General features: G+C 36.3%; 1 protein-coding gene across 1 annotated transcript in view; it reads right to left on the reverse strand.

The window, feature by feature from the left end:
- LOC106717066 (endoribonuclease Dicer) overlaps positions 1-12207 on the reverse strand; it is a 42581-nt gene that overhangs the window by 11331 nt on the left and 19043 nt on the right. Inside the window, exons 18-31 of the mRNA XM_045685215.1 lie at positions 10930-11029; positions 9972-10119; positions 9202-9318; positions 8623-8732; positions 7959-8254; positions 7356-7534; positions 6715-6885; positions 6166-6304; positions 5206-5294; positions 4146-4251; positions 3361-3478; positions 2466-2562; positions 1810-1901; positions 92-258 (exon numbers count right to left, since the gene is read on the reverse strand). Coding sequence (XP_045541171.1) covers positions 92-258; positions 1810-1901; positions 2466-2562; positions 3361-3478; positions 4146-4251; positions 5206-5294; positions 6166-6304; positions 6715-6885; positions 7356-7534; positions 7959-8254; positions 8623-8732; positions 9202-9318; positions 9972-10119; positions 10930-11029 — 1929 coding nt within the window. The remainder of the gene's footprint in view (positions 1-91; positions 259-1809; positions 1902-2465; positions 2563-3360; positions 3479-4145; positions 4252-5205; positions 5295-6165; positions 6305-6714; positions 6886-7355; positions 7535-7958; positions 8255-8622; positions 8733-9201; positions 9319-9971; positions 10120-10929; positions 11030-12207) is intronic.

Raw genomic sequence — 12207 nt, forward strand, 5'->3', positions numbered from 1 at the left:
AGGTCGTGCTATTTCACTGAGCGAGGACAATTCCTACAACTTATGTTGTTGTTGATGTCTAACAAAGTTAAATTAGTACAAATAAATATACCTGTATTGGAGGATGTGCATCTTTGAGACATTTCCTGTGTGTGTGCATGTCTTGCAGGTCATCTTGTGCGCATGTCTGTGGTGGAGGAGGTCCACGACGTACACGCTCCACATCCACAGCCTCCGCCTCGTGAGCCGTCTTGTACTCTATACGGACACCCATCGCCGCTGGAATTAAAAATAACGAGGGAAAAGAGTTACATATTATCTATATATATATAAACTAGCGACCCGCCCCGGCTTCGCACGGGTGCAATGCAAAATATACCTACTACAGAATAAATGCACAATTTATTTAAGGTACTTAAATGGATAAGGATTAATGCTGTATTGTTTAAAATCACTTCGTAAAAGAATAAAAATGGTTATGCTGGGTTATCCCTAAGAGATAGACATATACCATCGCGGACTTTTTTGTTGAACTTTTTAAGGTGAACAATACTGTAGTACATTATTTTGGTCTATCTCGTAGGGTTCAGCCAGCGTTTGCAATATAAGCGCAAAAAAACGTGCTTATTTACGACATCACATTAGAAAACTTTAAATTTATCAGTGTTTCTCTACTATATTATGCATTTATTATACATACAAACCTTCCTTAAGAATCACTCTATCTATTAAAAAAAACCGCGTCAAAATCCGTTGCGTAGTTTTAAAGATCTAAGCATACATACGGACATACAGCGAAAGCGACTTTGTTTTATACTATGTATTGATAGAAAGTGGTGTTAGTTACACTATTTATAACTCAAGAACGGCTGAATCTATTTGACTGAAAATTGGTGGGCAGGTAGCTTAGAACCAGGAATCGGACATAAGATAATTTTTACCCCGTTTTCTATTTTTTTTATTCCGCGCGGACGGAGCCAAAGGTAAAAGCTAGTATATATATAAAAAGAAAGTCGTGTTAGTTACACTATTTATAATTCAAAATCGGTCGAACTGATTTATCTGAAAATTGATGGGGAGGTAGCTTAGAACTAGTAGACGGACATAGGAACTTTTTTATCTTGTGTCCATTTTTTTATTCCGCGCGGACGAAGTCGTAGGTAAAAGCTAGTTATGTAATATAATGAAAACAGTTACATCTTCAAAAGTGTTATAATAGTGTGATATCCTAAGTATGGTTGGCGACAAATTAAGTCAAAACTAAGCCAAAAACTTTTAGGTTTATAAAACTTTGTGTGCCGACCCCATGTGAGTTGGAAAAGGCCAGGGAGATGATGATGATGATTTTTCTTGTTCTCGTTTCTCTCTAACGCGAGTTTCTCGCTTTTGAAAGTCGTCCGTCGAAACAGGACAAAGACTCTCGCTTGTAATTTTCTCGCTTATTAAAAAATAAGACATATGTAGAAGGCATAGTCTCTAAGAACATATAGACTACTTATTAACTTTTTGGAACTTCGTTCCTTATCGCGCGTTGTGAAAGGGGGCTAGACGGAAAAAATTCTTACGAAAAGTTGTCACGACACTTTTTGCTATATCACCATGGCAACGACGTGACAATATATAACGATAATGAAATGTATATTCATAGAAATAAAATGTACTTCTTGTGAAGACTTAAGTTTTCTATTCATAGAATAAACATTGGTTCCTTCACTAATTAATAGAAAGGAACTTCGTTCCATCCGGGTGTCCCAACACACCTCTCAAGTTTTTTTTTTAAATTCCCGACTAGACGGAATCGCGTGTAAAAGTTAGTAATATTTAACATACCATTAGAATTCTTACTACTGCAGAATCCACTCGCATCTGTCTCCTCATCACTTCCCTCTGAGTTCATATCTGAATCATCTGTATCAAAATCACTGGAATATACAAGTATTTATTAAGTTTTCACATAAGAAACATGTTTAAAAACAAGCTTATATTACGTTCTTAGTAAATAAAAATTAAAATAAAACAAAGTCCTCAAGACGATTCAAATGAGCCTAAACTCGATAATGTTGTGTTATTTCATTACGAAGTTCCTATGACCACCTTCCAGTTCCATCATCAGATCATCACCAAGTCATCATAATATTGTATTATCACACAATTTACACTTGTATACAAAATTACAACTCAATCAGTAACCGGGAAATTGATCTTTAATTTGTAAGATTTGATGACAAACATCGGGACATATTAAACTTGAAATAAAATTTTCACCTAGACCAGTGATTGTCAAACTTATTTCTTTCACCGCCCACTTTGAAAATCAATTATATTTCAGAGCCCCCTAATTTTTATTCAACCCTAAAACTTAAAAACCACAATTTCATTACTTTAATTAATTTCAATGCCCCCAATTATTTGGGCCCCTTATCGCCCCCTCCTAGGTTTCAAACGACATCAAGGGGGCGTTATCGCCTACTTTGTGAAACACTTACCTAGACATATATGAACAATCACTATCAGCTACAGAGAATGTTCTCGAAGCGCCATATTGTTTCGGCTTCTCTATTGGAGAGTTCCAGTTAGCACCGCCTGGAATTACAAACATATATACATATATATCTATATTAATATTAGTTGTGGCCCGTGAATTTGTCTGCTAATAAAAAAATCTTATTAGAAGTATGAAAAATAGATAGTAGCTAATTCTCAGACCTACAGGAGGAGGGAGAAGGTGGAGTGGAGGATGGTAACTAACATTGTGACACAAGAAATTTATACATCATACTAATATTATAAATGCGAAAGTTTAGATGGATGGATGTTTGTTTGAAGATATCTCCGTAACAGTTCAACAGATCTTGATGGAATATGTCACAAATGTAGAACATAGTCTGGAATAACAATTAGGCTACTTATAGTACTAGTTTTTTTTTAATTCCGCACGGACGGAGTCGCATACAAAATTTAGTAAAATTATAAAGAGGAAAGATGTTTGGTTGTTTGTTTGTATTGAATAGACTCAGAAACTACTAAACAGATATGAAAAATTCTTTCACTATTGTAAAGCTACACTATCTCCGAGTGACATAGGCTATATTTATTACTAGATTTTTTTTATAATATGAAAATTATTATATAAACTATATCCTACCTCGTTTGTAGACTTCCTTGCAATCTTTGAAATAAAAACAATAGTAAGTGATAATACAATTTCTATTCAACAATCTTTACACCAAATTAACACATAAAACTAAATCTTTACAATGCTACGAAAAGAGCTACATCTTTGACATATAACTTTTTACTATGAAAAAGGTTATATCTTATAGATGTAACTTCTTTCGTAGCATCGAAATTTAAAAAAAAAGGAATCACATCTCTACTCACCAGACGCAGAAGTACAGAATGTAAGATTTGATGGTAAAGGTTCCAAATATTCATCAAAATCCACTGTCTCCGGTATACAAGACGCCATATCGTTACTCCATGTACCAATCTCGAAACCCTGGAGAAAAACACCACATCAATACATTCACAACACATCACAGTTTTTTTTTATATACCCAATAGCTGTCTGTAAAAAAGTAATAAGTATGCTACTAGCAACAAGAGCTTAAAGTTTTTCTGTTTACAATATTTTCTTATTCATCTATATTTTTGCTGTATTTTGAATTATTTATTTTATACTAGCTTTTACCCGCGACTCCGTCCGCGCGAAATAAACAAATGCACACAAGATAAAAAAGTTCCTATGTCCGTCTCCTAGTTCTAAGCTACCTCCCCATCAATTTTCAGCTAAATCAGTTCGACCTATCTTGAGTTATAAATAGTGTAACTAACACAGCTTTCTTTTATATGTATAGATTATATATAATTTTAAGAAATTCCTCCCAAGTAGGGTTGGCGACAGGCAGGCCATAAACTTAAGCCAAAATTTTAAGGTTTATAAAACCTTGTGTGCCAACCCTACGTGAGTGGGAAAAGGCCAGGGAGCCGAAGTATCCTATGTGTTCTTCCAGATTATGTTCTACATCTGTGACAAACATCATAGACATCCGTTTCTGATAATTTTTTATATATCACCAGATAGTAAATAAGCATAAAGAAGCAACGGTTTATAATAATAACATAGGACACTAAATTACATAAGAGTCAAGGAAATGTTTACTTACATTTTCAGCATCTTCTTTCTCTTGTAATATATCATTGATAGTCTTCTCTCTGACTTCCTCTGGCTCACTCTCTACTTTATCTTCTGTCGTCTTTTCTTCTATGGACCTGGAAAAAATTATAAATATTACAGTAGAACTTGGATAAGCGAGAATTCAATGTACCGCGATATTTTTCTCGCTCATAGAGGTTTCTGTTTAACTCGAGTTTCTCGCTCATAGAGGTTTCTGTTTAACTCGAGTTTCTCGCTCATAGAGGTTTCTGTTTAACTCGAGTTTGTCGCTCGTAGAGGTTTCTGTTTAACTCGAGTTTCTCGCTCATAGAGGTTTCTGTTTAACTCGAGTTTCTCGCTCGTAGAGGTTTATCTTTAACTCGAGTTTCTCGCTCATAGAGGTTTCTGTTTAACTCGAGTTTCTCGCTCGTAGAGGTTTATCTTTAACTCGAGTTTCTCGCTCATAGAGGTTTATCTTTAACTCGAGTTTCTCGCTCATAGAGGTTTCTCTTTAACTCTAGTTTCTCGCTTTTGGAGGTCATCTGTCGGAAAATCTCGCTCATAGAGGTTTCTCGCTTATCCAGGTTCGACTGTACTACCACACATGACGGCTATTACGATATTTTACTTTTTTTCAGATAATTTATAAAAATCGTGAGATAAAGTTATATGTGAAAAAAAAGTATTTTACCAGAAATACTTAGAAATTTACGATTTTTGGTATAAAATGTATGATGATCGAATTCTATGGTAATGGGAGATTATATTTGCACATGTCACTCACAGACAATGTCATTTATTGTCTATGGATTTATTACAAATATGTCTGTTTGTAATAAATCTGCAATTACAACGTTATAAAGATAAAATTGTTTGTAAACATTTTTCTATTGAACTCGACCAGTGTTTTTTTTAATTTATTTATAATAGGTTTCTGAGACCAAAATCTCTATATAAAACATATTATCTTTGATTATCCCTGTCATTGTCTTTGACAAAACAGAGAACAACAATATATTGTTTTATAAAGAGATTTTTGGCTTTCATTTAAAACTAGATAATAGTCTTACTTCAACTCCTTTTGTTCTTTTTCACTTGAATCATCATCATCATAATCTCCTTTCTTCTTATCTCCTTTTTCAGAATCTGCGTTCAAAACCTGAAAGATAAAAATTTATATTTATACTAGCCCGCGACTCCGTCCGCGCGCAGTTAAAAAATGGGGGGGGGGGGGTTTATGAAAAATAGATGTTGTCCGATACTCAGACCTACTGAATATGTTCACAAAATTTCATGATAATCGGTCAAGCCGTTTCGGAGGAGTTTAACCACAAACTCCGCGACACGACTATTTTATATATAGGGTTTTTCGCGAACGAATTTTGTATACAACTTCATTATAACCTCTAATACCCTAAAAGACTGTACCGTTCCGGAGGCTAATTTTAGTCCTCTTTCCTTTCTCATCTTATAAGGAAATTATGGGAAGAGAAGGGATTTTAACAGAGGAGAGTATGCACAGAAAGGGTAAATATTATCTTTGTTGGTCCCCTCCTCCATCAACTAAAGATAGACAACGTATCTGTCACTGCAGAAGTATAGATAGCGGTCATTCCGCCATTCCGGCGAATTTACTTAGCCGCATGCTCGTTTGTCACCTTATAATAAAAAATTGGGGTGTCATTGATTTCATATTCTTCTGAGTGTCATAGGTAAAGTCAATTTTTTAGTCACTGAGGGTCCTCAGAGTCTACCCTAAGTTAGAGATGACTATGTCATAGTCAACCACAGTCAAGTGTAGTGACTTCACACATATCATTGAATTTCTTCTCAGATATGTGCAGCATCACGATGTTTTACTTCACAGTAAGAACATCGGATAAATGTACATATGTAAATAGATAAACATGTTGGTACATGTCGGGATTCGAACCCAGGACCTGCAGATTGACATACAACGTTCATACAATCAATAAATATTGTTATCATAATAATTTAGTTAGTGTAAACCCACACTAAGTTATAAATACCTCAGATAAACTCCATCCAAAGTCCAACGGTGGCCATTGAAATCCAGGACAAGTTGTGTCATCAATTTTAGGTATACCTAATCCTACATCAATGGCGACAGCACGACGAATCTCATCTGCTATTAATAAGGCGTTTATCCTGAAAATATATTTTACTAATATTATAAATGGGAAAATTTAAATGTATGGATGGATGTATCACGCTGTCACACGTGATTCAGTCCGAGCGACATTAAAAAAAAACTTTTTAAGTAGGTTAAGTGTTATTCCAGACTAAATTTTTTATATTAAAAGATGATAAATGAAATGCCATCCGAATTCGCTGAAATAGCGAATTTTGAATAGGCAGAGGAAGAAAAAATATAATATATGCATATTTTGTGTCAAATCCACTTCCCAATCTTGCATTATCAAAAATGGTGGGAAGGGGAAGAGGACTAATTTTAGTCCTCTGCCCCTTCCCACACTTACACTTATCAGACTGTATGCAAAATTACTTCGCAATTGAGGCGAGTCTTGTATGTAAAGTAATATTAATAGTCCACACACCTGTAAAGCACACAAGGTAGAGCCACAGTGGCGAACCAGAGAGGAGCAGCAAAAGGATGCACTCGGCACAACTCCGGCACCAATATCTGCTTCTGATCCAGTCTATCTCTCTTCGCACGTCGAGTCCTCTCAGAAGACACGGGCAGAGCTACGCCTTTACGATTTACGTATCTGAAAAATACAAGTATTGAAAATCTCCTCCCCTTCCTATCCCCTACCCTTCCGTCGCATAACCCTTCACGTATAAGTATGCCACCTGTTACCGTTCCAGACATGTAACATACTCTTGTCCGTAAGTGTCCCCTACCCTTCTTTCGCATAACCCTTCACATACAAGTAGTCATCTGTTACCCTTCCAGTCGACTATCCTCTCCGACACGTAACGTACTCTTGTCCGTATGTATCCCCTACCCTTCCTTCGCATAACCCTTCACATACAAGTATGCCATCTGTTACCCGTCCAGTCGACTATCCTTTCCGACATGTAACGTACTCTTATCCGTATGTCCCCTACCCTTCCTTCGCATAACCCTTCACATACAAGTATGCCATCTGTTACCCGTCCAGTCGACTATCCTTTCCGACATGTAACGTACTCTTGTCCGTATATGTCCCCTACCCTTCCCGCCAGTAACACTCACCTGGGTGTGAGCAGGTTGAGCCTGGCGCTGGTGTGGTCTACATCCAGCAGCGGCTGGTTGGGCTGCGTGAGGGTGACGCCGTACTTGGTGCTGTAGTAGTCCCTGAAGGTGGTGTGCGTGGCTGAGGGGAACGCAGAGTCGGGCGTCAGGTTCCAACATATCTCCGCCACGAGGAAGAACTGTAAAGTCAATGTCCATCTACACATCCGGTGAAAAGAGTTATATCTCCAATGAGATCTAATAAGAAAAAGGTAAAGAATTATATCTCTTAAGTTATGTCTCTCTTGAGATGATGAAAAGAGTAACGTCTCTTATGAGATCTCTTAAGAAGACGAAAAGAGTAACACCTTTATCGGATCTCTTGACGAAAAGAGTAACATGTCTTATTAAATCATTAATGAAGACGAAAAGAGTTCCATATCTTATGACATCACTTAAGAGATGAAAAACTATTCATTGAATGAGTCGATTTTATACTAGTTTTTTTTTAATCAAATTAAAAAAAAAGATCTTAAATCTATTGACGGCCACATTTAATTAATTAATCTAAGAACTAGGCAATTGTTTTATATTTTAATACCTTAATTAAATAAAATAAATTACCTGAGGTTGATCTTGATTTCTATACCAAGGTGTAACAACAGCTTCTTTATATTTCTCTGGATCAAAAGTAAATGTTTCCCCTTCTTTTAGCAATGGATTATCCATCTTCTTTACCTTTTCGTCTTTACCTTTCCCGTTATTTTCAACTTTCTTCTCTTCAATCACTTCATCTTCTTCTTGTTGGAAGAAAATTGGTTTTTCCACTTCTAGATTTCTCTTTTCTTCCGTATGTTTAAATATTAGTTCTAGGAATGACCAATCTATGTCTACTTTTGAGGTTCCATCTTCATTTATAGCTAAAAAAAAGTGAAAAAAAGCGATTATGATTTTCTCGCCTACTTAAGTTTTTTATGTATGTAAGTTTGTATGTATGTTATGTAAATTTCTTTGTAACATCCTGTAGCCGAAACGACTGAACAGATTTTGACGAGTGAGGTGTCATTCTCTTAGTTTCCTTCCCCTGAGTGTCATAGAGTCGTGTTTATATGATTTATCTTACTAATATTATAAATGCGAATATGTAGATGGATAGATGGTTGGATGGATAAATGTATGTTTGTTTGTTTGATGAAATTTGTCACAGTTGTAGAACATAGTCTGGAAGAACACATAAGCTACTTATTAAGTTTATTTTTAATTCCGCGCGGACAAAGACAAAACTTACTTTTAATCGTAGGCACAATATAATAATTATTATGCGTAGATCCTTCACTTTGTAATTTCATACCACGTCTTCGGACCCTCAGTACATCGGAAAATACGAAACGCATGAATCTGGAATTAAATTACAAACTTCTACTTCATACTTTGTAACTTCAACTTCACATGTAATCACATCAGTGAGTGTGACGTCATCGTTAACTTTGTTAGACGTCATCAACAACATAAGTTGCAGGAATTGTCCTCTCTCAGTGAAATATCACGACCTTACAGAAGACACGCCTCAACTACACTCTCATCTCTGTCTCACACAGGACTTGTTTTACTTCTCTTTTATTATAGGAGGAGGAGATGCATAGGAAGGTTAAATATTCTCTTTTTGTGCGTCTCCTCCTTCGTCGTCTATGGGCAACGATCACTTCGCTATTTTGGCGAATTCATGTGACCACTTGCTCGTTTGCCACATTGTAATATAAAAAAATCATTCTTTCAAAACTTCAACCAACTATATCATCTGGTTTTTTTTTAAAGACAAGGATGGTAATATTGTTGTGATACAAGTTTTTCAACAGTGGAAAAATACCTTCTAACCAGACGAGCTCTTCTCGGTGACAATCTTACGTCCGCATCTTCAGCCAATTCCACAGATACACGAACTTCACCAGATCTGGTGTACACAGGGAATGCTGGAATTTGTAACCTAATGGAAATAGTTAATAAAGTTCAAATTTGAAATTTCACAAATTAAATTCAACTTTGTACATTCAAATTATTGCTGTTTTATTGCAATATTTAGATATTGTTAAGTTTGCAATTTAATACTTAATAATATGATACTTAACAAACCCTATAGAGGGTGTTCAAAGTTTGTATCCTTATACTTAACAAACTGTATACAGGATGTTCAAAGTTCATATACTTGTACTTAACAAACTGTATACAGGATGTTCAAAGTTCATATACTTGTACTTAACAAACTGTATACAGGATGTTCAAAGTTCATATACTTGTACTTAACAAACTGTATACAGGATGTTCAAAGTTCATATACTTGTACTTAACAAACTTTATACAGCTGTATCAATATTGTTATTTCTTTCGTTCAAATTAGATTTGTGCTACATAATCAGTATATCGACGAACCAGAATTATCAGAGTTTAATTATACAGGGTGTGTCGAATTACAATCATTGTAGATGTGTTAACACATTTATTTTAACTTAACATAGGACCCTAGTTGTAAGAATGTCCTTTCATTTTTCCATAAAAGGTCTACGGACAGGGCTTGTACATCTTCTCCTGACATAAAACATTATATACAGGATGTTGTAACAGTAGCGACAGTATACTAACTTGTCAGCTCTATGTCTTGCCATCAGTATGCCTATAGCTTGTCTCGCGTGTTGCGGCGCGTGCAGACGTCTCCCGCGCGTGTTGTAGCGCTCCGGTAACGCACACCACAGCCGAGAGTCTATAGCGTACAGGGTGTTTCTTTTTTCACCTGATTGATGAAAAAAAAATTAATGAGTTATATTTTAATTTATTTTATAATGAAATATGATATTGTTGATGATAATCAGGCGCTATATTAGTTATGGATGTCTTACTAATATTATAAATGCGAATGTTTGGATGGATGGATGGATGTTATTTTACTTTCGCCTACAAATCTATCTAGCTAAACGAATCTAGATGAAATTTGTCAAAGATGTAGAAAATATTCTAGAAGAACACACAGCCTATTACTAAGTTTTTTTTTTCAAATACTAAGCGGAAGAAGCCGCGGTCGCCAACTAATATATAATGAATGCCAAAGAGAACAGAGGATATTTGGGTGTTTTGGTAGTAGTTATTTTCAGTCGTAATAAAATCATAAATTCTAGTTTCAGTTTCGATGTAAATATATATTTAAGTGTATAAAACTGGAGGGGTGGGCAAAGACTAAAGTGACAATTTTTTTATATGAGAAGGTGGCAAACGAACAAACGGCCACATGAATTCGCCGAAATGGCGAAGCGACTGCTGCTCATAGACATTAGCAATTGCAGATATGTTGCCTACACTCAATCTACGAACGAGGAGACGTACAAAAAGAGAATATTTAACCTTCCTATGCATCTCCTCCTCCTATAATAAAAGAGATGGGGAAGAGAAAGAGAAGTAAAACAAGTCCTGTGTGAGACAGAGATGAGAGTGTAGTTGAGGCGTGTCTTCTGTAAGGTCGTGCTATTTCACTGAGAGAGGACAATTCCTGCAACTTATGTTGTTGTTGATGTCTACAACTGAAAATGTTATATTAGTCAACACTTACCTGGTTTAAAATGTCTCTTGGATGCGTCATATTCACCAGATTCAATTTCCTCATCTGTTGCATCAACAACAGGTTGACAATCAGTGAAGGCGCACGCTGTCTGCAACAAATTATATGTCATATGGACATATATGTACCTACTGTGGGCGCGAGCCTTACTTCTATCTTAAATCCTAAGCCTTAGTTCACAAACAAGCACTGTCTTAAGTAAGACTATCATCAGAACACTATATGTCCCCACTGAGGGGCTCCGAGAGAGCCTTCCCTAATTTGAGGGTGACTAGGTCATAGTCAACCACAGCCAAGTGCGGGTTGATTTCATATATATATTACAAGATGGCAAACGAGCCAGCGGCCTCATGAATTCGCCGAATGGCGACATTCGCAATTGCAGATGCGTTGTCTACCCTCAATCGACAAAGGAGGAGATGCACAAAAAGAGATCTTTGGAATTAGATATCTTACTAATACTATAAACTAGCTTATACCCGCGACTCCGTCCGCGAGGAATAAAAAAAATCGCACAAGATAAAAAGTTCCTATGTCCGTCTCCTAGTTCTAAACTACCTCCTCGTCAATTTTCAACTAAATCAGTTCGACCGATCTTGAGTTATAAATAGTGTAACTAACACGACTTTCTTTTATATATTAGGTCCTTACATATGAAATTGGCGTTTTTCGTACTGGCCACTTTAATCACGAATTTGTCCTCTTTGGTAAGGAATTCCAAATTCAAATTTGTACAGCTATAGACTCATGTATTTGTGGTTCGATGACCGTCATTCATTTGTTTTTTTTCTTCTGTTTTTTTCTGTTTGCGTCACTCATTTTACAAAATGGAAAACTTAAAATATCGCATTATTTACGAGTACGAGTTCCGCCGTGGCACTAGTGCTGCGGAAACGACTCGAAGGGTGAATGATGTGTATGGCGGTCGTGTTGCGAAAGAAAACACAGTTCGTTTTTGGTTCCAACGTTTTCGTTCTGGAAATTTCGATCTGCAGAACAAGCCCCGTGGACGACCTGAGACTGAAGTTGATAATGAAGAGTTGAAGGCTATTGTGGAAGCGGATCCATCGCAAACCACGTCCGAGTTAGCTGCAGGCTGCGATGATAGTGATAAAACTGTTTTAATTCACTTGAAGCAAATTGGGAAGATTAAAAAGCTTGAAAGGTGGGTACCTCACGAATTGACTGAAGCAAACCGGCAAACGTGCGTCGACTGTTGCGTTACATTACTAAACCGGCACAATAATGAAGGTATTTTAAACCGAATCA

Source organism: Papilio machaon, chromosome 29 (genome assembly GCF_912999745.1).
Source record: "Papilio machaon chromosome 29, ilPapMach1.1, whole genome shotgun sequence".
Taxonomy (NCBI): Eukaryota; Metazoa; Arthropoda; class Insecta; order Lepidoptera; family Papilionidae; genus Papilio; species Papilio machaon.